We start from the raw sequence: 26475 nt of genomic DNA, 5'->3' as shown, positions 1-26475 counted from the left end.
CTTCTGACTGGATTCTAGCTCCCTCAGTGGGTGTGAATGTGTCTTTCACACGGCTTTGATTGGCATTTTCCACTGGGCTCTTAGTTATAAGAGCACTCCCTGTGTTATTGTCACAGGTGCTTCTCTGATATGTGATTTATGAATCCGATCTCACATCCTTGCCTGGCCGTTTCCTTTCCTGTGAAGATTCCTTTGATGTTCCAAAGTCCTAAGTCTGCATGAAGTCTATTTTGTGTCTTCCTTGGGTTCTATTAGGATGGGTAGGCAGCTAGAGATGAGCAGGAATGAGAAGAGGGGGAGTCGAGAGAGTGGGAGGCTGTAAAAGGGCCCCTGGCCAGCAGCTGACCCAGAGGACCCAATCCCCATCATGCACTGCTGTGAGGGCATGCACCCCTCTGCTGTGGGGCGGGCCGTGCGAGAAAGCAGACTCGGAGCCACCAAGCAGCACCACTGCTCTCCCCCTCCCTCCACAGAGGGTGCCCATCCCACTCCTCTCTAGATTAAGGGCACAGTGATATCCCAAGGCTGTGCATGTGCCCACAGCTACTCTGAGGGTCAGTTGACCATTACATGGCCTAGTCCCTGTGGCATTTGGCCAGAAAGGGCAACGTGACCCAATCCCCGGACATGTATCCTCAATTTTCACACGTTGTAGCCATTGCACTTTCCCCCAGTGGGCAGCAGCTACGCTAGTGCCAGGCCCAAGAGCAGGGTCACTTCAAACAGTCCCACCCTAATGACAGCCCACCCCAAATCATCTGGGAGCACGCTGGTCCCCGGCTGACCTGCCTGCCTGGCCCTGGGGGTGCGTCTCACTTTGTCTTGCTCTTCCTGTGCCTTGCAGTGAACCTGCTCTAATGGCCACCTCCCCCTCTCTGGGTTTCTGCCTCTGTGTGGGATGATTGGTGAGGGTCACTCCACAGTCCGCTCAACCCCTGGGGAACTTTTCCCTGATCTGTGGGTGTCGTATGTAAACATGGCTGGTCAAAGCCAAGGTCACTAAGGTTTCCACGACCTCTGAGAGCTTTAAGATGTTGACTCCCACATTTGGGTCTTGGATTCATTCTGAGTAAACTTTTGCTCATGGCCTGAGGTCCAACTTCACTCTTTTATAGGTGGATGCCTAGAAAACATCACCTGTATTCCGACTGGCCCCAATTCTCCTCTGTCTCTTGAAATGGGCGTGCCCTGGTAATGGGCTCAGTGGGGACAGAGGAACAGTGGGAAAATCAGGGGTGACGGGTCAGAGTGGGAAGCACACTGTTGAGAGGGGGGAAGGTGTGGTTGGGGGTCCCTAGGCCAGCAAGGTCCTGACTCATCATGCTAGAAGGGCGTCATCAATGCCACACGTAGCACACGAGTCTTTTTAGTCCCTTAGTAGGAAGAAAGCTTGTACATAGGGGACCTCTGACCATTTGGCTTCCTTCCTATGAAAGGAATCTAATTGGAAAGGAATCTAATCTAATCTAAAGATCATTGTAGGTGAGGCTCCCGTTGATGGGCCATTTTTCTTTGTTCCCTTGTAACGTTAAAAAAGAAAATTAATCTCTTCTTCAGGATCTGTGGGTCAAGATGGTCCCAGATTCCCAGGATGCTCTCAATGGGGTGGTAGCCAATAGGGATGGTTGATTTCCCATCTATAAAGCAATGAGGCCAGAGTCTGTCAAGCCCAGCAGCACTGAGATCCTAGGGAGATGGGTATCTGAAGGCATCTCTCCCACAAATGCCATTCTAAACCCAGAGCCAGGAGGCGTCCCTGTGTGGCTCCTGAGAACGTGGTATGGCATGCCTGTCCAAGTCCCATATTTAACACCTTGTCTGCTAAACCCTGTCACTCAAGTTTGTAATCAATTTAAGAAACGCCAGCTAACTGACCTAGCCTGGGGAAGTGGCCCCTACTCCTTCCGTGTGGGACCCCAGAGCAGCGCAGGCCTGATGCTGAGGAGGGGAGGGGAGCGGAGGTTTTGGTGTCACTGTGTTGGAAACACAGCAAGTCTGCACCTCAACAGGATCGACGCTGTGAGAGAGGAACGAGGACCAGGTAGACCAACAAGGTGACTTAGTGCCCTCTGGAGAAGCCCTGAGAGGAGACTGTGAGGCCCGCTCCTGACGACAGTCGGGAGCACAGCGCTGGACAACGGCCTCGGCAGTGGGACACTCTCGTTGCCTCTGCAGTGGCCCCGCTCCAAAAGGTGCCACCAAGACAAGAGAGAGTGTCGGTCTGCCTTCTACCCAGAAGAGACGAGGTGTCACTGCAGTGATGGACGGCTGAGCAAAAACGACAAGATGTCGTAAGACAGCACGTGACCCACAGGGTTTTGGTGGAGGGACGCGTACGTGGGGGAGCTCAAGGCCAAAGGCAGGATGTCAGAGGCCAAGTGAGACATCGTCTCCGCCAAAGCTGGGAGGGGAACGAGGTGAGGGGAGACTCCTGTCCTGTAGATGGCCATCAATCCAAGACACGGTACCGGGTCACATGTCACAGGAGCGTGGGGAGCTGAAGCTCAGATCGTGGTTCTGGGGTTCTGATGAAAGACAGTCTAGTCAGATGCGACAAGCCAAGCAAGAGGACTTCACTGTAAATGAAAGCAAGGCGGGGCTCAAGTGGACTCCCAGGAGAGAGTGGACCAAGCCACAGCGCTGCCTCCGCTCACCACTGCTGGGTGTTTTCCAGAGTTCAGAGTCCACCCTCTGCAGCCTTCGCCATTGGTTGGTGAGCTCCTCCTTCATGTTGGGCAGGGGAGTTGTGACCCTAGCTGGTCCTCTGGGAACTGTCACAGCAACCATCTTATTCAGGGGGCTTCATCTGCGAGACAATTCTGTGAGTATGTGGGTACTGGGGTCAGTGGATGGGCAGAACGTGCCTTAGTGTGCCTGTGCTACTAAAGACGTTTCTCTTCTGAAAGACATGAGGGATTTGTGGCCATGAGTCTCACTTTACGACAACCCCATAGACCTGCCGGGGGTTTGTGCCATTGGTCTTTCTTTCTTCATGTATTTCTGAACTGGACCCTTTAGTTTCCACCTGTTTGTTCTCAAGATTTGTGCATGTGCTATTTTTCTGTAAGTTGTTTGATTATTATTATTATTATTATTATTATTATTATTCATTAGCCATTAAAGCAATTTTTGAAAAAAATCCTGTGACCCTGGACATTTATTTGTTTGTATTCTACTGTTCATTACCAACTACTAGCTAACAGTTTTCCCTTCAGTTCTTGGAAGCGTTCTTAACGCAAGTGACCTCTCAGGTCTGTGGAACTCTGTCCTCTGGTGTGGATGGGTGTCAGGTTTCTGTTCTCGTGACTAAAAGGCTCAGGGGTCACTCCAGGTAAACTGGGCTGACTGGGCTGCACAAAATAACCACACAAGAGACACAAATACCTTTTTCTTTGGGGTCGCTGTGACGGCTCTTCTGACCTTAAGGGTCCACAGGAAGAGAGAGAGCGAGAGAGAGCACACACGCTGACCCCTTTTATTGAGGAGAAGCTATTCAAATGAGGCAAGGAGTCAGGTTCAGGGGGCTGAGTCTATCCTCATGATGTCCACTGTCAGCAGGTTGACTGACACCTGGGTAGGCCACACCCTAGGGCACAGTAAGAGAAGGGGACACACACAAGGCACTTCCATGGAAGATTCTGTCCTAAACAGGGCAAGGGGTTATTTAACAAAGGAACAGGTGAGCGTAGCTCCACCCATGGGGCTATAGGAAGACACGCCCATGCACGAGACATGGACCCTCAAACCCAAGAAGGGTGGGGAAAGCTCTGCCACATTTCTGTGATTGAGCCCCCAAGCACCCAACCAGGGAGTGTGACTCAATCACAAGCAAGGTTGGTCTCCCACAGACGGGCATTTCCCTACCTGCTCACAGGACTCTCTGCACATTTCAGGGGCCCCTCCTCCTTAGGTGCTTCCCATCTGGGCATTGTCTCACAGGCTCTGGTCATTGCTACTGCCCCAGGTCCCACCTTTATCTCCTCCAATCAACCCAGCAAAGCTGCCTTGACCTCTGAGTCCCCTCTCGGCTTGGTGATAGGATTCCCTCCAGGTTCACAGTGGCCTTGACAATGGCTGACATCATTTAATTCCCTCTATAAGGCATCAAAACCAGCATTACCTGGGGCCCAACCTCTAAAATCAATCATTTCAATAGTTCTGACTTATTTTCCAACCATTCGTGGTCAGTCCAGATGTCCACACACTGTCACTCCCTGCTTCATAGACAGATGTCATGCACCATCATTCTGGCCTGGACTACGGCAGTGTCTTTCCAACTCATCTCTCAGGCTGTATAGCTTCCCCACACCTCCAAATATCTGCCCCCACTGCAGCCACTAGTGGGACCCTTTAGAAGAGTGAGCCACATCCCGACTCTGCCAAAGCCCTACAAGGTCCCCCGTTTCAGACTAGCAGCCAAGTCCTTCTAATGGCCCACGGCCAGCCCTGCAGTCCTGCCTCCCTCTCTCCTGGGATCTGGCCGATCTAGCCCTGTGTCCTCTGCTCCAGCTGCTCCGCCCTCCAGGCTGCTCCTGGCACATGCCAGGCACCCTCTCCCCGGCCTGCACCGCATGTCCCCTCCTGGAACCCTCTCCCGCCTGACTCCTCCATGGCTCACTTCCTCAGCTCTGTGTGCAAATGTCACCTGGTGAGGCCAGCTGCACCCTTCCATTTACAATGCAAACACCCTGGTCCCATTGTCCCCATCCGGCTTGTTCCATTTGCTTTTCCCCATAGCACTCACCTCCCTTTAAAATAATAGGTCATTATAGGAGTCGACGCTGGAGCAGGGGACAGAGCCACACAGTGGGCGGAGCAGGGAAGTTGTACAAGGAACAAGTAACAATGCAGGTGTCAGGAGAGCTATGAGAACAGCTCGGGGTCAGGAGATGGAGGAGGAAGAAACAGGGGCGTGGGGATCCCTCCACAAGGCTGGTCAGAGCTGGTGGGAGATGGGGTGTTGCCGCCCAGGGATGGGGGCACGTTGGCCAGGTTGCCTGGGTCAGCGCTGGTCATGGTCAGTGCAGAGGTGAGCAGGTAGGGGGCTGAGATCCGGGCCTCGGGCTCGTTTTCTTCCCTGGTGCCTGCCCTGGGCCTGCAAGAAGTGCACACAAGTCCTGCACAGGGGTAGCCATGTCTGCTCCTGCAGTGCCCGGTTAATGTGTCATCTCCTGGAGACAGGCGCTTCCACTGAGCCATTGTGATGCTGAGGGATATTGAAGGTATTTCCACGATATGTAGGTTAAGCAAAGTTATTGTGGGTCACATCTGCTCTGCACACGGGGGACTGTCCCTGTTGGAAGGGCACATCTGAGTGGAGTTGCTGAGTCCTGGGCCACCGCTGATTTAAAGGCATATTCATGCTCGTGGTGATTTTAAATGACACCTTTTGCTTTGAGAGAATTGTGGATTCATGTGCAGTTGTAAGACGTAATACAGAGGGAAAAACCCTCATGGATGTAGAGGTTCCTGTCCTTCGTCTCCTGACCCTGTAGCTTCCTGATGTTTCTATCATGGGTTGACCCCAACCTCCTTCCCTGCTGGATCCTGACAGCATCTATCCATCCATCAATTCTGACCTCCTGCCATGTCATCCCATAGCAGTATTACCATCAATGGACCTTGACCTCTGCCTTGTCTCCTGTCTGGCATGCATTGACCCCAAACTGCTGTCCTACCTTCTGTCCACCATCTGATGATCCCTGCTCCTTGTCCTATCACCTGTGAGGGTGTCCACCAGAAGTTGAACTTAACCAGTATCTAGGAGGAGCAAATTTAGAGAGCTCTGTAGAGGTCAGCTTGCTGGGACAAGGGGCAAGGTGGGTGGCCGGCAGGAGGCGCCTGGAGATCTTCCGTTAAACCCAACATAGGCCTGTGCCCGTGTCACAAGACCAACCATCAGTGGCTCATACAAAACAGGGGACAAAAGATAGCTAGGGCACAGTCAAACCAGAACACGGGCAGACCAGTCTCCCCTGTGTGGAGCCTCCAGCTGCTCCCTGGCCTCTGCTCCTAAAGAGCACGGGCCCCGCCCTCCCCACCCAGGGGAGGACAGGCTTCCTGCTCAGAGCCCCTTCCAGGCTGGGGTCAATCCTGGATCATGCCAGCACCTTCAGGACAGCCCCACGGTTATCAGAGGGTGCTCATTAGTATTGTTCAGCCAGACCCAGGCCAGAGAGGCACAAAGACACCATTGTGGGCCCAGCTCCTGACTCCAGAGCCAAGGTCCCCTGGGACTCAGGGCAGGTGCTCAGGCCTGGGAACTGTGGGGTCTGCAGGGCCAAGGGGGAGACTCAGCTCCGGCTGGGGGCAGCTGAGGTTGAAGGAGCAGAGCAGGGGCCCAGGGGACTCAGCGTGAACTCTGAGCACAGGTGGGCACCAGGCCTCCTGAGCCTCTCAGGAGATCTATCCAAAGGGAACCAGGCTGTCATGGGGACCTGTGGTTGGTCAGAGCTGTTGAGGAGGGGAAGCCTTTGGGAGGGGGCTCTGCAGGAATGAGGAGGGGACGCCCCAGGGAGGGCTCACGGCAGGCTGTGAGGGCTCCGTCCCTGAAGCCCGCTCCAGGGGGAAGGTGAACACCCAGGGAGCCTCGGCTGTGCCAGGGGGCAGGGGGGTCCTCAGACGACCAGAGCAATAGTAGCTGTATGTCCCCTTGTTAGAGTGAGTCCACGGAGACCTGCAGAGGTCGAGTAGCTCAGGAGACTCGTCTTCATGACCCCTAACACGGGCCCAGCCCCTCAGCTGCCCTGATAAAGCAGAGAACCGCGTGAGCCGAGCCCCTCTCCTGGGGACGTCAGCTGCCGCAGAGGAGGTGGGCGAGGGACACAGAAGTGCTCTCGAGACAGCAGAGCTGGCCTCCTGGCACACAATGCGTGGATCAGGAGGCCTCCTCCATCCCTAGCGAGGCCTGGGCAGCTCTGAGGGGGGATGGCTAAACTGCTCCTGGCCATGCGATGGTGTCCCCCCTTCCAGGGAGCTCTGGGGAGGGGCACCCAGGCAGGAAGGGCAAGGAGGGCAGCTCCAGGGTGGAGAGCTGGGCTCTGGGGGCTGGGGCGCAGCCTGTGGCCTGGAGATCCGTCCCCCTCAGCAGCAGGAGAGAAGCCAGTCCCTGGGGAAGCCGGGCCCTCCCTCCCTGGGGCTCCCAGCCACAGCCCACGCCTGTCCCCTCCAGGCTGGCTGGGCTGGAGCAGCACCTGGGTGGTGCAGACACTGAATGGCCTTGTGTGTCTTTCACCTTTAGGTGGCTCCAAATGGTGACTCATGGGATCCAACAATAACGACATTCCCCTCCCTGATGATGGGGATGTGGCCCTGAGTGACAGGCGGTGGGTGTGTCCTGTGCCAAGTCCACACAGGACACTGGCCACGGGGGACATATAGGGCGTCCTGTGAGGAGCCGGCACAGCCTCGTCCTGACGCCCAGGTGACCCGCCTTGGCCCAGAGCAGAGCCTGGAGATGAAGTCCCTGTTCCTGACCATCGTGCTGCTGGGCCTGCTGTCTGCCCTGCAGGCCCAGGACCTCCTGACCTTCCCCTGGGAGGAGCTGACTGTGAGGCTGGGTGGGCCAGTGGGCGGGGTCTAAGATGATGGCATCTGTGTCCTTTCACAGACTCAGCGTTTCTCATCCTGTGTTTCTCTTGTTTTCCACAGAAACCTGCATCCCCCAGTGTTACTATGGAAGTGACCACCTGGGAACCAAAGAACCAGAGTCCTGTGTTCCGGAGTTGGAGTCCTTCTACTCTGTTCCCCTCCCTTCAGGCCCCTCAAGAGGGACTCCACTCTCCCCAGTCGGGAGTTTAAGGACACTTGGGAAGTCCTTCCTCTTGCCACCATGGGGCAGCTCGGGGTCCTCCCTGCTCTTGTTTCCACCTGGTCCAATCCTAACCCATCACCCACCACGATGCTCAGGGACCCGCTCGTCCTGGGTGCTGGGATGTCTCCAGGGGCCCATGGCTGCCCAGGCACCGAAGGCAGCTGGGGAAGGAAGAGCTCTGTCTGCCCCCAACCCTGATGCTCCCTCTGGAGGGACCTTACCTCTGCTTCTCTTCCTGCCACAGCAGCCACTTGGGTCTGCACCTCCTGAGCCACCTCCCTCCTCAGCCACCCTTCTTGCCTGGGCACCTCCTGCTGCAGCCCTCTGTCCCCATTCCTGATCCCACCTGATTCCTAATGGAGACTTTCAGCAGCCCCTCAGGCTTGGTCATGTCTGAGGGGTCTGGCAATCGCCTGCTAGGAGGGGAGGGGAGCCGACCTTGGGCTCTGCAGGGGTCATAGCCCAAGTACACAGCCTCCAATAGGCCTGTCAGCCAGGTATTGTCCCTGAGTGGCTTGGGGAGATGCTGCTGGGCCCTGGGCAGGAGCATTTGGGAAGGCACTGGGAGGGGAGGGCTGGGGAGACATCTGTGTCAGGGCTGCAGACAGAGCTCAGGTCCTGACAGGGCTCCTGCCTCAACGGGGGCTTCATGGGATCCCACTGGGGCCTGACTCAGAGGTGGGGTGAAGGGAGGATGGCCTCTTGTCACCCCTCCAGAAAGAGAGCCTCCCTGGTCCCCACCCCCACCCTGGCTCTCCTTGAGTCTAGGCTGACACTGGCCTACGTGACAGTGGGCACAGTGACCGAGGAAAGCAACAAAGTCAGCCCCAAACCTCAAAGCCCAACAGGACCCCACCTCCCTGAGGAGCCACAGGGACAGTCTTCCCTTGAGAGGCTGTTCCACTCCAAGGACAGAACTGCCCCCAGCCCCGCGCTGGCTCTAGCACTGGACGTCATTCCAGAGCTGGGGCTGGGGACAGGGCGGACGGCAGCACGGCCTTCTGAAGGGAGTGAGTGCAAGGGGAATGTATGGTTTAGAATGATTCGAAGGGTGGACTTCCAGCCAACAAATATGTGAAAAATGTTCAACGTCTCTAGCAATTAGAGAAATTCCAAATCAAAACCACACTAAGATCATCTCATTCGAGTCAGAATGGCAATCATCAAGAACATAAGCAATAATAAGCATTGGTGAGCATGTGGGGAAAAGGTCCACTCATACACTACTGGTGGGACTACAAATTGGTGCAACCACTATGGAAAGCAGTATGGAGATTCCTCAGAAAACTGGGAATGGAACCACCATTTGACCCAGCTATCCCACTCCTCGGTTTATACTCAAAGGACTTAAAATCAGCATACTAGGGGCTGGGGTTATAGCTCAGCGGCATAGCCCCCGCCTCGCCCTTGGGAGGTACTGGGTTCAATCCTCAGCACCACATAAAAATAAATAAATAAAATAAAGATATTGTGTCCATCTTAAAAAAAATCAGTATACTGCAGTGATACAGCCACATCAATGTTTATAGCAGCTCAATTCACAATAGCTAGACTATGGAACTGACCTAGGTGTCCCTCAATAGATGAATGAATAAAGAAATTGTGGTATATATTCAACCTTAAAGAAGAATGAAATTATGGCATTTGCCAGTAAATGGATGGAGCTGGAGAATATCATGCTAAGTGGAATAAGCCAATCCCAAAGAAACAAAGTCCAAATGTTTTTTCTGATAAGTGAATGCTAATTCACAATGCAGGAGGCTAGGGAAGAATAGAATTTGGATTAGACAGAGGGGAATGAGGGAGGGAGGGGACATGAGGGTGGGAAGGATGATAGAATGAATGGACATTATGACCCTATGTGTGTATATGATTCCATGACCATTGTGATCCTACACCATGTTCAACCAGAAGATTAAGAAGTATACTCCATTTATGTATGATATGTCAAAATACATTCTATTGTCATGTATAACTAATTAGAACACATAAAAAGGTGGATTTCGTTGTATGCAAAATTTAAAACCTAAAAAAGTCATTAACCATAAAGAATATGAAATGAAAAAAGGAAAAAAGATTTTTTAAAGGAGCCGTCAGGATGGGGTGTGAGCTGTGGAGCTGGAGCAGGCCCTGAAGGTGTGTGGGGCTGGCTCTCGCCCTGGGCTGGGGCTGTGGGGGCTGCGAGACCCCTGCTCTGGCTGAGCACCTGGCTCTGGAGCTGGTGTCCAGCTGGTGCAGGGGGCTGCTCAATCTCTAGCAGTAGTTCTGGGACGGTCCTCGACTCGGCTATTGCTCTGGGGCTGGTTCTAACTCTGGTCTGGTGCCAGAAGCAGGACAAGCACAGGCAGGGGAGGTGGCCTCAGCTCTGGAGTAGAGGCTCCCTGGGTTTGTAGCTGTCCCCAACTCGAGCTCCACTGATGGTCCCAGGTCTCATGCTAGAGGTGGCCCCCACTGTACAGGGTCTGTGGCTGAGGGTGCATGGTCATCCTATTAGGCCATGAGTCCGAGGCAGGAGCACGTCAGGGGTTCACTGTGATGTTCCAGGTGCCTGCAGACACCAGGGACAGCACACAGGTGCCTGAGGTATGCATGCACGCCTGAGTGAACCCAAGACCTCTTTGAACAGCAGGTGGCTCCTGTGTGTCAGGCGCTGCTCTGCAGGCCTGGGAATACAGCACTGAGCACACACAGCCCTGCTCCCATGGAGCTGCCTCCAGTGGGGGTTAAGTGAGGGGATGCAGGTGACAGGTGTATGTCCTGAGCTCAGCTGGGAGCAGCTGCTTGGATGGGCAGGTCATGCACAAGTCCAAGTCCAGCAGCTCAGGGCCAGCCCCTGCAGGGTCTATAGAAGAGGGCACATGGGGTCCGTGGTCTGAATGGCCACCACCCACTATCCCTGTTTGCTCTTTCACCCCACTGACTCCTCATTTTTCATATCTGTAAAGTGGGCATCCAAGGAAATCCATCCCTTCCTGCATAATGAATTAGGCCTTGATCCTCAGAGACAAAGGAGAACTCCCTCTTGTTTGCCCCCTACAGGTAAACCAAATGGGCTGGGGCTTGAGTTCACCTAGAACACTGGGCCATGTCTACCTTGGAGCCTGACAAGGGTCCTCCACTGGTCAGTGCTGAGCTGAACTAGCAAATATATACTGACCCTCCATGGTCTTAATGTCCCCGTGTCAACTGTTACTGGTCATGTGACTTCTCAAGGAGTCACAAAACCCAGCAGAACATCCAAGGCACAGAGCAGCAGGGGTCAGCCTGACCAGCAACGGGGTCCAGGCAGGGATCTTCCCAGATCAGTACATGAGAGTCTTCCTCCTTCACTGCCGTTTTTGACCTCCTCCCAGCCCTGTGTCATGTTTCATTGAGTGGATGGCCACAGTTGACTTAATCAGACTCCCGCTGTGGGACACGGGATCATTTCCAACCTTTGGTTCCTATGGGGACGCTGTCAAGAGGAGCCTGTCTCATGTGACGTGGAGGGGTTCTTCTAGGGGTTGACATCTCTGGCTTGGAGCAAAGAGTAAGTGTGTTTGCGATGGTGATAGATGCATCTCACCTGCCTCACTGGGAGGCGACTGCACTCCATCAGCAGGTGGTGCTGTGTTTACCAAGCCTCAGGGTGTATTTCCAAAGCTTTGGATCTGACAATTTTGTCACACTATGCCTGAGAATAGTGATACATTCATGTGTTTAAGGAAGTTTATGTTTCTTTTTCTTTGTGAGGTGTCTTATACTTTCTTTTCTCCTCCATTTTCTACTGTGTGGATGGTCTTTTTCTTATCAGCTTCTAGGAGCTCTTTATATATTGCAGACCTGAACCCTGCGCCTGAGATGTGACTTACAGGTCACAGTTCTCAGATTGTCATTTTTTTCCTTTTGAGTCACAGTGCTTCCCCCCGACCCCTGCACCCTGGCTATTATTAAGATGTGAGTTCTCTCCAAATTGATACACACACACACACACACACACATTTAACACAATCCTTACAAAAAACCACAGCAGTTACTGCTTTGTGGCAACTGATGACTTGATTATAAAGTTCATGTAGAAATACATAGAACCAAAATAGAATCAGAAGAAGCTCAGAGAAGAACCAAGTTGGAATTCACACTACTGGGTATTCAAACTCATGGTAAAGCTACAGTAATCTAGGCAATGGGGTAGTGGGCAGTTAGACATGTGGAATAATAAAAATAAGTGGATCCAATCCAGGTCACTTACAGACATTTCTGAGTCACGGGAACATCATGAGGATACATCTACACAGGAAAAACCAATGAACATCCACACCATGTCAGCACAATAAAGGTCAAAAAACACATGGTGAAGTCAGGAGAAAAAGTCACTTGGCAGGTTCAATCCTCCCTAATGATCAAAACAAAAACACTGAACATAGTCGGAGCAGAAGGAAGTTTCCTCAACATAGTGAGGATCACATGAAAAGCCCCGTCTAACATCATGCTCAGGTAAATGCTCTTCCTCTGAAATCAGGAGCGAGGCAAGGATGCCATTCTTCCCAACTGTGTTCAGCCTAGTATGGAATTTATAGTCAGATCAATTAGGCAAGAAAAAGAAATCAAAGCCATCCAAATTGAAAAGGAATGGTACAATTAACTACCTCTGTCCACAGATGAAATAATCTAATGTAGCAAATCCTCAAGATTTTAATCCTTAAGATCCTTACCAATAAAAAAGTTAGAAATGAAAGCAATCTTAGCAAAGTGGCAAAATAAAAACTCAAAATTAGAATATCCATTATTTGTCTATATGTTAACTATCAATAATTTGAAAAAAAATTGAAAGTAATTCTAATCACAATGGCATCATAAAGGATAAAACACTGGGGAGTAAACCCATCCCAGCTGTGAAAGGTGCATACACTGAAACACTGCTGAAATAAATCAGACACAGATGATTGGAAAGACATCCCATATTCATGGACTGAAACAGCTAAATGGCGTTAAGTGTCCACACTTCCCAAGGGATCTAGAGTCAACGCGACCCTATCAAAATCTCAAGGGCATCCTTTGCAAAAATAGGAAAGTTCAGTGTCTCCTCCTGTAAAGCAGGTAGATTGTGGTCCCTCTCCATAGCTATTCTGAGGATTTAGCCCTTGCTGGCCATAGCAAGAACTCACTTATGATTGCTCTTGTGGTCAGTTGTACTATTCTCTGCTTAGAAGAAGGAAAGAAAAGGAAGAGGGAAGAGAAGGCTAAGGGTCTAGTTGCAAGACAAACTCCAGGTTACGGTTTAGGGAAACAGATCAAACTGATCTGAGATGCAGGAGGCAGAGTCCCGAGGTCTGGGATCCCAACTGCCATCCCTCTCTCACCTCCTGTCCATCTGCAAACATGGCAGGGGAACTAACCAGGTCATCTCTAGCCAGTTAGTCCTTCCAGATATGACTCTAGACAGTCAGGAGGGCAACAGGAAAGCCATTCAAAAGGCAAACACAAATTTCCAAGTTTGACTAAAACTCAGACAAAGGTCAAGACATTTGGGAGTCACCAGAGGCAGATTCTCAGAGTTGGATTGATGGGTCATTTTAAAATTTTTATTGTACATTTTAAACTTTATGATTATTTGTAATAATTATGTGAATCCCAGCTCCTGTGGGAGGGGTATCCTTGAACAGGTGCCTTAATCCTGATGGGTTTCATTGCCCTCTGTGCAAGGCGGGTGACTTAATCTTGACGGGGCTCAATGCCCCCATACAATGGGGACAATAATGCTGCCTGTGGATGTACCTCTGGCCACAGAATGATCTCAAATGGCAGATCATGGGCTCCCTTCCCATCCTGCTGGGGTTGAGCCTCCACCTCCACACAAGAGTCATCCTGAGGACTGTTGATTGCAGAGGGGACAAGATGCCTTCCAGAGAAGGATTCTGAGAAGCTAGACATCCCACTTTCCCAAGCAGCCCCCAGTGAGCCTTTCCAGCTCTGTGTCTTTGCCTGAGTGTGCACGTATGTGCCTGTGTGTGTGTGCCTGTGTGTGTGTGTGTGGGGGGGGCATGTCTGTGGTGGAGGCCAACCCCAGAATAATCCCCTGCTATTTAGTTCTTACTCCATGGGAAAGTGATGCCACACCCACTGGTCTTCAGAACCTCCCGGGGCACCCGAGCCCCTGCCCTGCTTGTGGCTCCTCAGCTTAGGGTACATGCTCCCAGTGGGGTCATGCGAGAGCTCCAAGTCCATCCTGTGGAAGGTCCTCAGACTGCTCCTGAGCAGACAGACGTTCGGTTGCATCAGCTGAATCTTCAGCAATGTGGGGGCTGAGGCTGGGAACCTCCCTCTATTTCGTTTTTCTAGAAATTCGTTTCCCTGGTCCGGTTGGCAGAATAAAAAGCTGCCCAGGTGTGTGACCTGTGGATGAGTGAGGCCACCTGGCAGAGGGAGGGTAAGGTTGCAGAGGGAGTTGAGCCTGCCAGGGGCCTTCCCTCATGGTGGGAGAGTGTCCCTCACTGTCTAGGTGTGCCAGGGCGGCAGGAGTGTGAAGGGAGGCGGGAGAGCCAGAGTCAGAGGAGAAGTGACTGTGGAGCGCGGTGGGGTTGGGAGACACTGTGGGCTGTGACCACGGAGGGCCAGCTGGGGAAGGCAGAGTACCAGAGCTGAGAAGCAGAAGGTGGCTGTGCCAGGAGCCTCTCAAGGAGCTGGCACAGCCTGAGGACAGGGCCCGAGAGCAACAGGGCCTGAGAAGGCGCACGGTGTAGGCAGCAGCCTGGGCTCTCAGGAGGCTGCTGCCGCCCACCTGGGCCAGGGGAGCTGAGTCCGGGTCAGTGGGTCTGTGCAGAGGGCCGTGGACATGGCGCTGAGGAGGGTCCTCACCTGCCCCACAGGACGGACGGCAGGGGTGGCTTTCTTCACAGGGCATTTGAACCCTGTGTTCAGCCGCCATGAGAGCCCTGGGTCTGGGCCTCAGGGGGTGAGTGTGTGTGTGTGTGCATGTGTGTACGACCCTGTGTATCTGTGTGTGTTTGTACGCCTCTGAGTCAGTGCCTGGGTGCTGGTGTGTCTCTGTGTCCATGTCTGTGTGTGTCCTAGGTTCCAGGGGCTGCCATAGCAAATTCAGCAAAGCTAGTGGGGGTGCAAGAGAACAGAAGTTGGCTCAGAGGTGGGGCGTGGCTCAGAGGTAGCCCTGGCCAGCGCACACTGGGTGGGGGTCCCTTCCCAGCACTGCAAATGAAGGTAGGAAAAACAGACGTTGATTCTCTCAAGCTCTTGAGGCCAGGTGACATCAAGGTATCATCAGAGTGCTGAGATAGTGAGTCCTGAGCCAGTGAGGGTGACGGCTGTGGCCCCAAGCCCTCCTAGGGTGGGCCTGGGAGGTCCCAGCATTCTGAAGGCTCAAGCCCAGTGGCCCAGATTCCCATCCTGGAGAGGGGCGAGGGCCAGGGTCATCTCAGTGGGTTCTGTTTCTACTTAAATTAGCTAGGATGCACTTCTGGCATTTGGAGTCACCAACAGTGATGGTCCAGAGGCTTATGAAGAAAGAAAGACATTGCAGTGCTGAGCCAGAACTCTGGAGGAACCTGAGCCTGCCCTCCAGGGCTGTGTCCGGGAGACTAGGCAAGTCACTCAGGCACAACTCAGGAGGACCTGGGCACCCAAGACGGAGATGGAGAAGAGAAAACCACAGCAGGTGCACCGGGAACCAGGGACCCCCAAGTACTGAGAACAGCATCTCAGAGAAGTGCAGAGGCCACCTGGGCACAGCAGCCCCCTTCCCAGGAGCCACGAGGTGGGCACAGCCCAGCACCCACCCACGAGGAATCAGTAGACCACAGCTGGGCCATCCCCACAGTGGATGAGCATCCAGCCGTAGGAAGGAGCGAGCCTGTGACCCAGGGGTGGACCTGCAGACACCTGCTCTGGGCAGCACACTGTGGACTCCGTGGGGGCAGGGTCCCGAAAGGCCAGTGCTCAGGGCGGGGCCAGCTCCACAGCTGCCATTCCTGGGGTGGGGGCTCAGGCAGCGGCTGCTCATGGGGCGGGGGCTTCACTTTGGACTGAGAACTGGGCACTGGACAGAGGTGGTGGCTGCACAGTAGGTGCAAGTGCCACCTGCCACCAAGTGGCTGGTTTGAGGTTGTGTGGCTCCACCCACCAAATCACTAAGACAAAATGCACCTGTGGAAACCCTGAGGTGGACCAGCAAGTGCCCGGTGGCTGAGAGGATGAAGAGACATTCCCTCGAGCCCAAGTGGAGGTCTGGCTGCCCAGGGAGGTGGGTCAGGTCGCTCACAGCTCACCAACTGGGACAACAGGAAGGACACAGGTGAGAGGCTTTGGGGCTGAGCAGGAGAGGCTCATAGGCCAGGACGAGGGGGGTGGAGGGCAGGGCCAGAAGGGCAAGAGGGAGGTGACCGAGGTTCCAGGACCAGGCCAGGTAAGTGGCCAGTGTCCCTGGACAGGCAAAACAGGCCTCTGTGGGTGGTGACCCCTTCAGGCTGACCCAGAGAAACAGCGGGGAGAGTCTGGGAGTCCCGCAGGGCCGGCCTGGGCTCCGGTCATTTCCATCCTTTGAGTTGGGCCCCAGGCTCGTGAATGGTCATCAGATCTGAAGCCCTCTTTGGGGACACCTGTGTGACTCGAGGCTACAGAGGATTCTCCAGACCCCTTTCAAACACACGTGGGAGGAAGGGCAGCACTGTCCCCCCGAGCCCGCAGGTGGGCAGGGAGGGAGGCCACAGGGTCCAGGACAGGTCTGGAGGGAGTCAGTCTGCAGGGGACTGTAGAGGGCAGCAGTGAGGGCAGGCCCACCCACCAGCTGCAGTCAGGGAGGAGCTGAGCCAGCACCAGCCTCCCTTCCTAGTCACTCAGGGCACCCGAGGCCCCCATCTGGGCCCTGGACGGGGGACTGTGGCGTCCGAGGGGTGCAGCTCAGAGCCCCTTTGGAAGCTGCTTCCCTGAGAGAAGTTGACCTCATGGGGCCCTTGGGGGTCCTGCCCTATGTGAGTGGCAGTTGGGGGGTTCTGTTAAGAATGCCTCTGGCTCTTGCCCGTCTTGCTCATGGCCACCTCCCCTGGTCAGCCCCATGTCCAGTCCCCCTGCAGGGTGCCCAACACTGGGCCCAGGCCCCACCCAGGGCCAGGGCAAGGCCAGCTCATCCGAAGTCCATGCCAAGCCCCCTCTCAGGGCCCCTGCCCCACGAAGGGCCTGGACCCTGGATCTGGCCAGTGTAGCCCCAGGTCTGGAAGCTCTGTGGGGACAGAGCACTCAGAGGCCCACTGCTTAGGGGCAGGTCAGGCCAGGTGGGCAAGCTGTGCTGGGCCCAGGCTCCCAGGGCCGGTTCCTCAGGCCGAGAGGCAGCCACCTGCTCACACCTGCCAGGCACCCAGCGTGATGGCCTCGGCCGTGGCAGGGAACAGGGGAAGAAGCCATCGTCACTGAAGAAAGCCAGTGTCCTGATGGCCTGGCCTCCACACCCCTCCCAGACTGGTGGGTGCGTGACATGCAGGGCCTCCCCTGGCAGCACCCAGCTCCTCACAGGGCTGTGACACAGACTGCCTGGCCCCTGTAGTCTGGATTCGGGCCTCTCGTGTCCAGGAGAGGGCCCAGGGTGTTGGCCAGCCCCACCACGGGTCTGGGACATAGGAAGTTTCTGCAGAGGGAGCCCCCGGTCAGAGGCACACTGGGCTGGTTCATCCATGGAGGAGAAGAGCCTGTGGCCCCAGTGGGCTCCATGTCGGCGGCTCAGAGCAAAGCCCCAAAGTGACTGGGGACCTGTCCTCACGGCACCAGGGCCTGGAGCTGTTTCCCCAGGGGCAGCTCCTGATTCCAGTGCTGCAGAAAGGGGGGATGTGGCCCCTCTCACGGTGGGCGAGGGGTCCCAGTGTCCTGCTGTCACTGTCGTGGTGACCCAGGACCTGACTGTCAGCCTGTGCCCTCAAGGGTGATCGCCCCCCCAACTCCTGCCACCCCCTCTAGGTGGTTGGCAGCCCTGGAGCCCAGGTGGCCCCTCCTGCGCTCAGGTTCTGCTGGGTCCCTCCCCTGGGTGAGGAGCTCTGCTCTGTCACACTCACAGCCCTCTCCCTGTCACCCCCAGACTGGGCTTCATGGTGGCCGATGTGGAAAGCCCCCAGGGGAACTGGGCAGAGCCACTCCCACCTCCTCAGCCGGCCACTCAGGCCCTTTGTAGCAGCACCGTCCATGAGAGCCAGGACGTGCTGGGCACTTGTCCTTCCCATCCATGTCCCTACCCGTTCCTTCCCAGCAGGGGGCCCTCCCAAGTGCCCCAACACAGACAGAGTCACCAGGGACTGCTGAAGCTCTTTATGGAGAATCAGGAAGGTGGGGTGGGCNCACCAGCGGCTGGGCCTTTGGGTCTCCTTCCTCCTATTAGATGGTGACCACCTGTTCCCATCCCTTGTGTTTTTCTGGGTCTGCAGGGCCAAGGGGGAGACTCAGCTCCGGCTGGGGGCAGCTGAGGTTGAAGGAGCAGAGCAGGGGCCCAGGGGACTCAGCGTGAACTCTGAGCACAGGTGGGCACCAGGCCTCCTGAGCCTCTCAGGAGATCTATCCAAAGGGAACCAGGCTGTCATGGGGACCTGTGGTTGGTCAGAGCTGTTGAGGAGGGGAAGCCTTTGGGAGGGGGCTCTGCAGGAATGAGGAGGAGGGGACGCCCCAGGGAGGGCTCATGGCAGGCTGTGAGGGCTCCGTCCCTGAAGCCCGCTCCAGGGGGAAGGTGAACACCCAGGGAGCCTCGGCTGTGCCAGGGGGGCAGGGGGGTCCTCAGACGACCAGAGCAATAGCAGCTGTATGTCCCCTTGTTAGAGTGAGTCCACGGAGACCTGCAGAGGTCGAGTAGCTCAGGAGACTCGTCTTCATGACCCCTAACACGGGCCCAGCCCCTCAGCTGCCCTGATAAAGCAGAGAACCGCGTGAGCCGAGCCCCTCTCCTGGGGACGTCAGCTGCCGCAGAGGAGGTGGGCGAGGGACACAGAAGTGCTCTCGAGACAGCAGAGCTGGCCTCCTGGCACACAATGCGTGGATCAGGAGGCCTCCTCCATCCCTAGCGAGGCCTGGGCAGCTCTGAGGGGGGATGGCTAAACTGCTCCTGGCCATGCGATGGTGTCCCCCCTTCCAGGGAGCTCTGGGGAGGGGCACCCAGGCAGGAAGGGCAAGGAGGGCAGCTCCAGGGTGGAGAGCTGGGCTCTGGGGGCTGGGGCGCAGCCTGTGGCCTGGAGATCCGTCCCCCTCAGCAGCAGGAGAGAAGCCAGTCCCTGGGGAAGCCGGGCCCTCCCTCCCTGGGGCTCCCAGCCACAGCCCACGCCTGTCCCCTCCAGGCTGGCTGGGCTGGAGCAGCACCTGGGTGGTGCAGACACTGAATGGCCTTGTGTGTCTTTCACCTTTAGGTGGCTCCAAATGGTGACTCATGGGATCCAACAATAACGACATTCCCCTCCCTGATGATGGGGATGTGGCCCTGAGTGACAGGCGGTGGGTGTGTCCTGTGCCAAGTCCACACAGGACACTGTCCGTGGGGGACATATAGGGCGTCCTGTGAGGAGCCGGCACAGCCTCGTCCTGACGCCCAGGTGACCCACCTTGCCAGAGCAGAGCCTGGAGATGAAGTCCCTGTTCCTGACCATCTTGCTGCTGGACCTGCTGTCTGCCCTGCAGGCCCAGGACCTCCTGACCTTCCCCTCGGAGGAGCTGAATGTGAGGCTGGGTGGGCCAGCAGGCGGGTGGGAGAAATGCCCTGAGCCCTGGTCAGTGGGCAGCAGCTGGGAGCCCTGCTTCAGGGGTCACTTAAGGCCAGCTGACCCTGCACTCCTGCCCTTGAGGGTCAGAGATGGCATTCCCTCTGCTGTCCCTAGACAGGGCCCTTCCTGGGGACAGGGCTGGCGCAGGGAGGAGGTTCAGGTCAGGGTCCTGTGGAACTGACACTGGAACCTGAATTCCTCTAGGGACAGGGCCCTCTGGAGTGACACTCATCCATTCCAGGCCCAGTCCCTGAAATGAACAGATCCTTGGGGGCCGAACCCTCCACCTCCATGGGGTCCAGGAGACCTGAGTGTGGGGCCTGCTCTACTGAGGGCAGGGAGCAGGCATGGGGGAGGCCGTCTCGGGGGGCTCAGCCTGGGCTCTGGGAGTCCCCTGGGCTGCAGGTCCCTGTGCCAGGGAGTGATGGGAGAATCTGGGCGGAGCCAAGGTGACTCATGCCTTGACCTTCTCCAGATCACAGGGACCTGGTACACAAAGGCCTTTGTGGTCAACATGCCCCTGGTACCAGACTGGAAGGGGCCCGGGAAGGTGTTCCCCGTGACGGTGACAGCCCTGGAAGATGGGAGCTGGGAGGCCAAGACCACCCTCCTGTGAGTGCTGCCCCTGCAGGACCCTCGATTCCCTTTCACTTCCCATCACCCATCCACATTTGAGTGTCATCAGAAATAAATCCCCTGCTATGAGGGGACACAGTCCAGGAAGGTTCCCAAGGCTCAGGCGGGTCGAGTGGGATTTTCAGTGTCACCATGTGAGGGCTGGCCCACCAGGTGAGCTGAGCTTGGCTCAGGTGCCTGTCCTGAGAGCAGCTGCCCGTGTGCTCCTGCTTCCAGGATTCAGGGGCGGTGCCTAGAGAAGAAAGTTACTCTGCAGAAAACCGAGGAGCCTGGCAGATACAGCGCCTGTGAGTCCCCGGGGCTGAGCCTGGAGCCCCCTGCAGGGGAAGCTCCTGGGGGTGGGAGGGTCCTGTCCACCTCCCAGCAGGGCTGCCTCTGCTTCCCAGGGCCTTGTGGCTCTGACCCCAGACACCAGGTGTCCCACGCTGTCCCCAGCAGGGACTGACTGGGCAGTCGCTCCCTCTGAGAGGTCCTAGCTCTCGACCTTCGGGGAAACCGAGGACTGGAGTCCTGGACAGGCAGGGCAACTCCCCGGGCCAGGGCCAAGCTCCAGCCTCCACGTCCTCCAGCCTCTGGCACCTGGACTCCACAGCTGGGTGGCCCCTTCCCTGGCTGGGGTGGCAGTGGCCCCTGGGGGACAGGGGAAAGTAGAGGCTCCTCCTCAACGTGGTCTCCAGGGTTTTGTTTTTAACAATGAAGACACTGAAGAGCTGCCCTCTCCGTCCAGCCACAGACCACGGCAAGAAGTTCGTGTACATAGAAGAGCTGCCCGAGAGCGACCACTGCATCTTCTACTGTGAAAGCCAGGACCCAGGGAAGAAGTTCCGCATGGGCAAGCTCATGGGTGAGGGTTCCTCGGAGACCCCCGTCTTCTGCCCCATGGTCCCCACTCCCCAAAGCCCAGGAACCAGCAGCCACTCCCTGGCACCGGGCACTGTGAGCTGCCCAGGCAGAGATGAGCTCTGAAGTGGGAAGGGGTCGGCTGGGGGAGGACTGTCAGGCACAGGGACAGACATGGCCCTCAGAGTCCTGACCACTCAGGAGGGGGCTCCAGCCACTCGGGCTGCCAAGTGCCACTTCCCAGTGTTTGGGCATCAGGACAGGTCAGCCTATAGGGGGAGGGTCCTGGCAAACACCTTCATGGGACAGGGACCCTCCAGGGTCAGGGGACAGCCCTGTGACTCTGTGACATGGGGTGCTTCCAGCTCAGGGGCCTGACACTGCAGACCTGCTCACTCCAGGGCAAAGCTCTGGATGCCAGTTGGTGGCCCTGTCCCCACAGCATGTGCAGCCAGCCCCGCTCAGCTCACCTGGTCCCCTCTCTCCAGGGAGGAGCCCCGAGGAGAACCTGGAGGCCCTGGAAGAATTTAGGAAATTCACGCAGCGTAAGGGACTGTTGGCCGAGACCATCTTCACACCTGAGCAGACGGGTGAGGGGTCGGCTGCCTTTGTCCCCCACAACGTCCCCTCTGTGTTCCTTGTGCCACCCTATGTCTTCCATGTCTTTGTACCCTTGTGTCTCTCTGTCCTTCCGTGACCCCAATGTCCCCTCTGTGTCCTTGCGTCCTCTCTGTCTCCCCATGTCCCGAGCCCCTCAGGGACACCAGGGCCCTGCTTGGGTCTTGGTCATGGAGGGCTGCAGCTGTGGGTGTGAGGGGGCCTGCGCCCATCCTGGCGCCTCCTCACCACTGAGTTTTCCTTGGTTTCTGCAGACACCTGTGTTCCCGAGCACGACTAGGGTAAGTGACCGCGGGAGGACGCTGGAGACCCCAGAGTCCCCGGCTCTGGAGTTTCAGTCCACCTTCTCTGCCTCCTCCCATCCACCCAAGAGGGAGACCCCACCTGGCCAGGCAGGGGTGATGCCCTCAGATATTGGCCCTGGGGGCGATCCGGGACACTTGGGGACACTTTCCTCTACCAGTGAGGGTCAGCTGCCGCGCCCTCCCACACCCTGGGCCCTGATCCAATCCCGACTCTGGCCATCAATGACCCGGATGTTCATGGCAACCTGGGAGCCCCTCTGGGCCCATGGCTGTCCATCAGGGTCTTCACCACAGCCTGGGGAAGGAGGAAGGTGGACCTGGAATCTGCTCAGCCTGCAGCCCTGCCCCTGGTCCTCCCATGGGAGGGTCTCCCACCTCAGTGCCTCTTCTTGTCCCAACAGCCACCTGGGTCTGCACCCCGTGAGCCTACTCTGCCACTGACAAGACCTGTGCCCTGGACCACCCCTCCTGCTGGACCACCCCTCCTCCTGGTCCACCCCTCCTCCTGGACCACCCTTCCCATGCAGCCACCGTCCCCACCCACATCCCTCCTGACTCTAAATAAAGACCTTGTGCACCACTCTGGGCTTGGTCGAGTCTTTAGGGGCCTGGCGATGGCTCCCTGGGGGCCCTGCTAGGAGGGGGAGTCATGGGGGCAGCTGGGGAGACATTGGCACCAACAGTGGTCAGACCCCAAGCACAAAGGGGTGCTGTCCTGAGGTCCTCCTGATGAGCCACGGCCCTGAGTGGCTTGGGAAGGTGCCGGGCCCTGGGCAGGGGCACTGGGGAAGTCACTGGGGTGGGCAGGACTGGGGAGACATCTGTGTCAGGGCTGCAGAAGGTGCACAGGTCCCTGGCAGGGCTGCTGCCTCAACGGGGGCTTCAAGGATCCTGCAGGAGCCAGACATGAAGCAGGCTGAGCCCAGGGGCAGGTGATGGGGACGGGGCCAGCACCTCCCTCGTCACCCCTCAGGCAGACGGAGCCAGGCACAGCCCCCCCTGGTCTGCACCCTCGCCCTGGCCCTCCCCGAGGTCTGTGCAGGCCCTGGTCTGTGGGAACACTGGGCCCACAGACGGTGGGGGACCACAGTGAGCCAGGAGATGATAAACGCAGCCCCAGTAACCACGGACCCGAGGGACCCGGCTTCCCAGAGAGCCAGCCCGCAGTGCCCACCTCTTCCTCTGAGGGGCCTTTGATGGCTCAGCCGCCTGACCATCAGCTCAGCGACCCAGCTACCTGAGTTCCACTCTGACCTGCCGTCCTTTCTTCTCTCCCCTCCTTGGCCCTCTGCATGGTCCTGCAATGGAGCCCACCCAGCAGGTGCCAGGTGGAGCCCAAGGCAGCTGGACACTTGGGAGGGCAGAGCAGGTCTGACCCTTCAGGACAGGGGGCAGGGTGTGTCTCCCCACACTCCAGGCCCAAAGTAAACTATGGCAGTGCCAGGACCCCAGATAAGAAGAAGAAAGTAGGAAAAAGCTCCATCATTTCAGGGTGAAGATTTTCCAAAAAGCATTGAAGCTAAGGGGAAAACCTCTGTTGAAAGGTCAGAAATTTGATTACAAGGAGAATAAAATGTCATTGCAGAAATCATTTTTAATAAAAATTTGAGCTTGAAGTGGATGTTTCCCTGGTACCGTGGCATGAATCTTAACTCATGTGAATCCGTGTTACCTCCCCAGTCAGGCCACAGTACTGCTGTCACCCCACTCTTCCCTGTGGGCCCTCTCCTCTCTTGGGGATTATCCACCAATAGGCTCACAGGGTAGGAACCCCCTGGCACTGTCTCTGCCCACTGGGTGGCACCTGGGAGCTGCTCCTGGGGCTCTGTCTTGCACACAGCCCCACCTGTTCCCTAGGCACTGGGCAGGGGAGGGACACCTGTTCTGGGCTTGGGAGAGATGCCTGGGGTCTCTGTGCCCTCCACCCCAGGGGAGTCACCCCTTCTCTAGACACTGGGGACTAGGAAAGGACTGCCATGAGGGCCCGTGGCCCTGCTGGACCCCAGGCTGGACCTGGGCCAGCACTGCATTTCCACCTGGCCCCCTACAGGGCGCATGAGGGGGTGCGGCATCCCCAAGGTCAGTGTGAGTTGGACCTTCCCAGCCACAGCCCTGGTTCCTGCCTGCTTCCCTTTCCCAACTGCCTGTGACTCAGGTGAGTGTCCATTGTCCCCGTGGGGACCAACTCATGTGACAGTCACTGCCTGTGGCACTGGGGGCTGCTCCCTTCCCAGGGTGTTTCTGGGCCGAGCGGGCTCAGGTGTGGGGGGAAGCAAGCCCCTCCTGGGGCGGTGCCCAGGGCTCTCGCCATCCTTCCTGATCTCTGTGGGTCATGTACCTGTGGCCACCGCTGCCCCTGTCCTGGGAGCCCCCTGATCTCCTAATCCTCTCCTGGGCCCTCCCAGGCTCTGGGGCCCAGCACTGAGCCAGTCATTGAGAGTGTCATCAGCTGGGTGAGGGCGGCTCCTGCAGCCCACCTGACCAGGGCGTTAGGATGGAATGGGGCCTGGATCCCAGAGCCAGCCAGACTGCTGCGCTCTGTGAGCTCCTTGATGTCCCCTCCAGCTCTGCTGGGCGTCACTGTCGTCTGAGCTTCCAGGCCCCATGCCTGTGTCACACCAGGCAGGCTCCAGGCCAAGGGAGAAGGCGTCCCCATCCAGCCTCTCGCTTAACCCGCCGGGTGAGGGACTGTCTGCTCCAGCCCCTTGGGAACAAATGTGCTCTGGGTCCTGCCCTGCAGGTCACCCACGCCCTCCTGGCCTTCAGTGGAAAGGCCCCATTCCTTCTCAGGACAGCAACCCCCAGGGGACAGTCACCAGCTGGCCCATAGCTGGGCCTGTGACCACCAGGAAAAGAGCATTGTCCCACTAGGTTTGGTCTTTGTGGAGACCTCTGCAGGGCCTCAGGTGAGGGGGCTGTGCTATTGTCCACCAGGCTTGTGGCCACCAGCAGAGGCTGGGGGAGATGGGGATCACGGTTCTCAAGGCACTGACCTGGGTGACCTGGTCCCAGGCCCCACAGCCCTGGCTTGGTGTGTGCGGCCCTGGGGAATCGCTAGGCACAGATGGGTCCCCCTCTGAAATTCTGCCATTTTCCATTAGCTCCTGAGCTGGTCCTTGGCTCTGACTACTTCTGGGGACCGAGATGCAGCTCTGCTTGAAGGCCACGTTAGAGCGTGTTGGTCGGCTCAGGCTGCGGCTATAATACACATGGACCATGGGGCTCATAAACAGCAGGAATTCATTTCTTGCAATTGTGGAGGCTGGAAGTGTCCGTGTCTGCTGAGGACCTGCTTTATGGTTCATAGGTGGCGCCTTCTCATGTGTCCTCATGTGGAGGAAGGGAAGGAAGAGCCCTGGCCTTCTCAGCACCTTACGGGGGCCCCAATCCCATCCATGAGGGCTCCACCCCATGCCCAGTAGGGCTGCCCCTCCTGACCCCTTCTGCAGGGGTCACCAGGGGGTCAGGTTCAACAAATGAGTCTGGAGGACACAGACCCCCCAGCCCTTGTAAAAGCCCTCTGACTTTACACCCTGACTTGAGTCGGACAACAAGAGTGTCCCTCTATCTCCTTAGCACTTGGTGGCTTTGGTCAGCCAACTCCAAACTTGTCATGGTCTCTGTTCCCTGCAGCTCTGAATGCCGGAGACACCACGCACGGGGACGCCTCTTCCCCTGCAGCTCATCCTGGCTCACCCTGGTAGAATTGTTGGGGGCTCTCACTCCTCACTGTGCCCCAGCCTGGGTCCTTGTGGCAGCTGAGCGGTGACGGATCCAACTCCATTGTCCCAGTTTTGGTCCCTAAGACCACCTTGGTCTCTACTGTCTCGGCTTAGGCAGGAGACCCTCACACAAAATTTAGGCATGTTCCCAGGAAATGTCCATTGGTCAGAAGGAGGACCTCAGGGAAGCGGAGGTGGTCAATACTATGTCATCTGGAAAGTTCCACTGTGGGAACTGATCTTCAGCTGAGGGGAAGGGGATCTGCTGGAGGACAGGTGTCATCCAGGTTGTGACGAGCCAGTGCAGCCAACAGCCCCTTCACTGTGCTCACGGGGATGGACACAGGAAGAGCAAGAGCGTGGTGATTATGTAAGATTTTTCTCACTTTTAAGCTTTTTTAATGGCTTAGACGAGGTTAAGGGGTTATAGTCCAGTCAATGCAGAGTGTGTGACACCCAGAAGAGAAAGGCCAGAGGGGACAAAGGCAAGGTCACCACTGTAGGCTTTTGTCCAGAGGCACAGTGCTGCTTCAGGATGGGCTGTGGTGTGTGTACCATAAACCCCAAAGGAACCATTGTCACAATCAGCTGTAGTGTCACTGTGACCAAAAGGCCTGTTGAGAAGGAAAAGTCTATTATGGCTCGTGGTTTCAGAGGTTCCGTCCATGGTCGGTCCGCCCCTGGCTCTGGGCCCAAGGTGAGCAGGGCATTATGGCCTGCTTTCAGAGCCCTGGGATCTGGCCCAGCACCCTCCCTGGGCCACCTTGAACCATAACCAGAGCCTATTGGAGCCTTCTGCACCAGAGACTCGCCCCCCCCCCCCC

General features: G+C 56.7%; 1 protein-coding gene and 1 long non-coding RNA gene across 5 annotated transcripts in view; one reads left to right on the top strand and one right to left on the bottom strand.

The window, feature by feature from the left end:
* The first annotated feature begins 2390 nt into the window (after nucleotides 1-2390).
* On the top strand, nucleotides 2391-22503 carry Obp2b (odorant binding protein 2B). Of its 4 annotated transcripts, XM_048812802.1 has the most exons (9): nucleotides 5337-5793; nucleotides 6660-6811; nucleotides 7241-7549; nucleotides 20006-20142; nucleotides 20383-20453; nucleotides 20894-21010; nucleotides 21495-21596; nucleotides 21879-21905; nucleotides 22329-22503. In XM_048812802.1, the coding sequence occupies exons 3-8, from the start codon at nucleotides 7457-7459 to the stop codon at nucleotides 21902-21904; spliced, it is 546 nt and encodes a 181-aa protein (XP_048668759.1). In that variant the 5' UTR covers nucleotides 5337-5793; nucleotides 6660-6811; nucleotides 7241-7456; the 3' UTR covers nucleotide 21905; nucleotides 22329-22503. The 4 variants fall into 4 exon arrangements, with proteins under 4 accessions (XP_048668760.1, XP_048668759.1, XP_048668761.1 ...); XM_048812803.1 differs by lacking the exons at nucleotides 5337-5793; nucleotides 6660-6811 and adding an exon at nucleotides 2391-2821; XM_048812804.1 differs by lacking the exon at nucleotides 6660-6811.
* Nucleotides 22504-26014: 3511 nt separating this feature from the next.
* The window catches only part of LOC125619621, a 669-nt gene continuing 208 nt past the window's right edge, over nucleotides 26015-26475 (bottom strand). The window contains exon 2 of the long non-coding RNA XR_007351143.1: nucleotides 26015-26265. This is a non-coding gene — a long non-coding RNA (uncharacterized LOC125619621). The remainder of the gene's footprint in view (nucleotides 26266-26475) is intronic.

Source organism: Marmota marmota, unplaced genomic scaffold (assembly GCF_001458135.2).
Source record: "Marmota marmota marmota unplaced genomic scaffold, marMar, whole genome shotgun sequence".
In the NCBI taxonomy this organism is placed as follows: domain Eukaryota; kingdom Metazoa; phylum Chordata; class Mammalia; order Rodentia; family Sciuridae; genus Marmota; species Marmota marmota.
Note: the sequence above shows the minus strand (reverse complement) of the source record. Positions and strands in the feature narration are given on the sequence as shown.

Coding starts and splice junctions, on each gene's coding strand:
- Obp2b (XM_048812803.1), top strand. CDS start 7,457: ATGAAGTCCCTGTTCCTGACCATCGTGCTGCTGGGCCTGCTGTCTGCC. Junction 20,143..20,382: donor GAGGCCAAGACCACCCTCCT/GTGAGTGCTGCC, acceptor TCCTGCTTCCAG/GATTCAGGGGCGGTGCCTAG. Junction 21,597..21,878: donor CTTCACACCTGAGCAGACGG/GTGAGGGGTCGG, acceptor TGGTTTCTGCAG/ACACCTGTGTTCCCGAGCAC.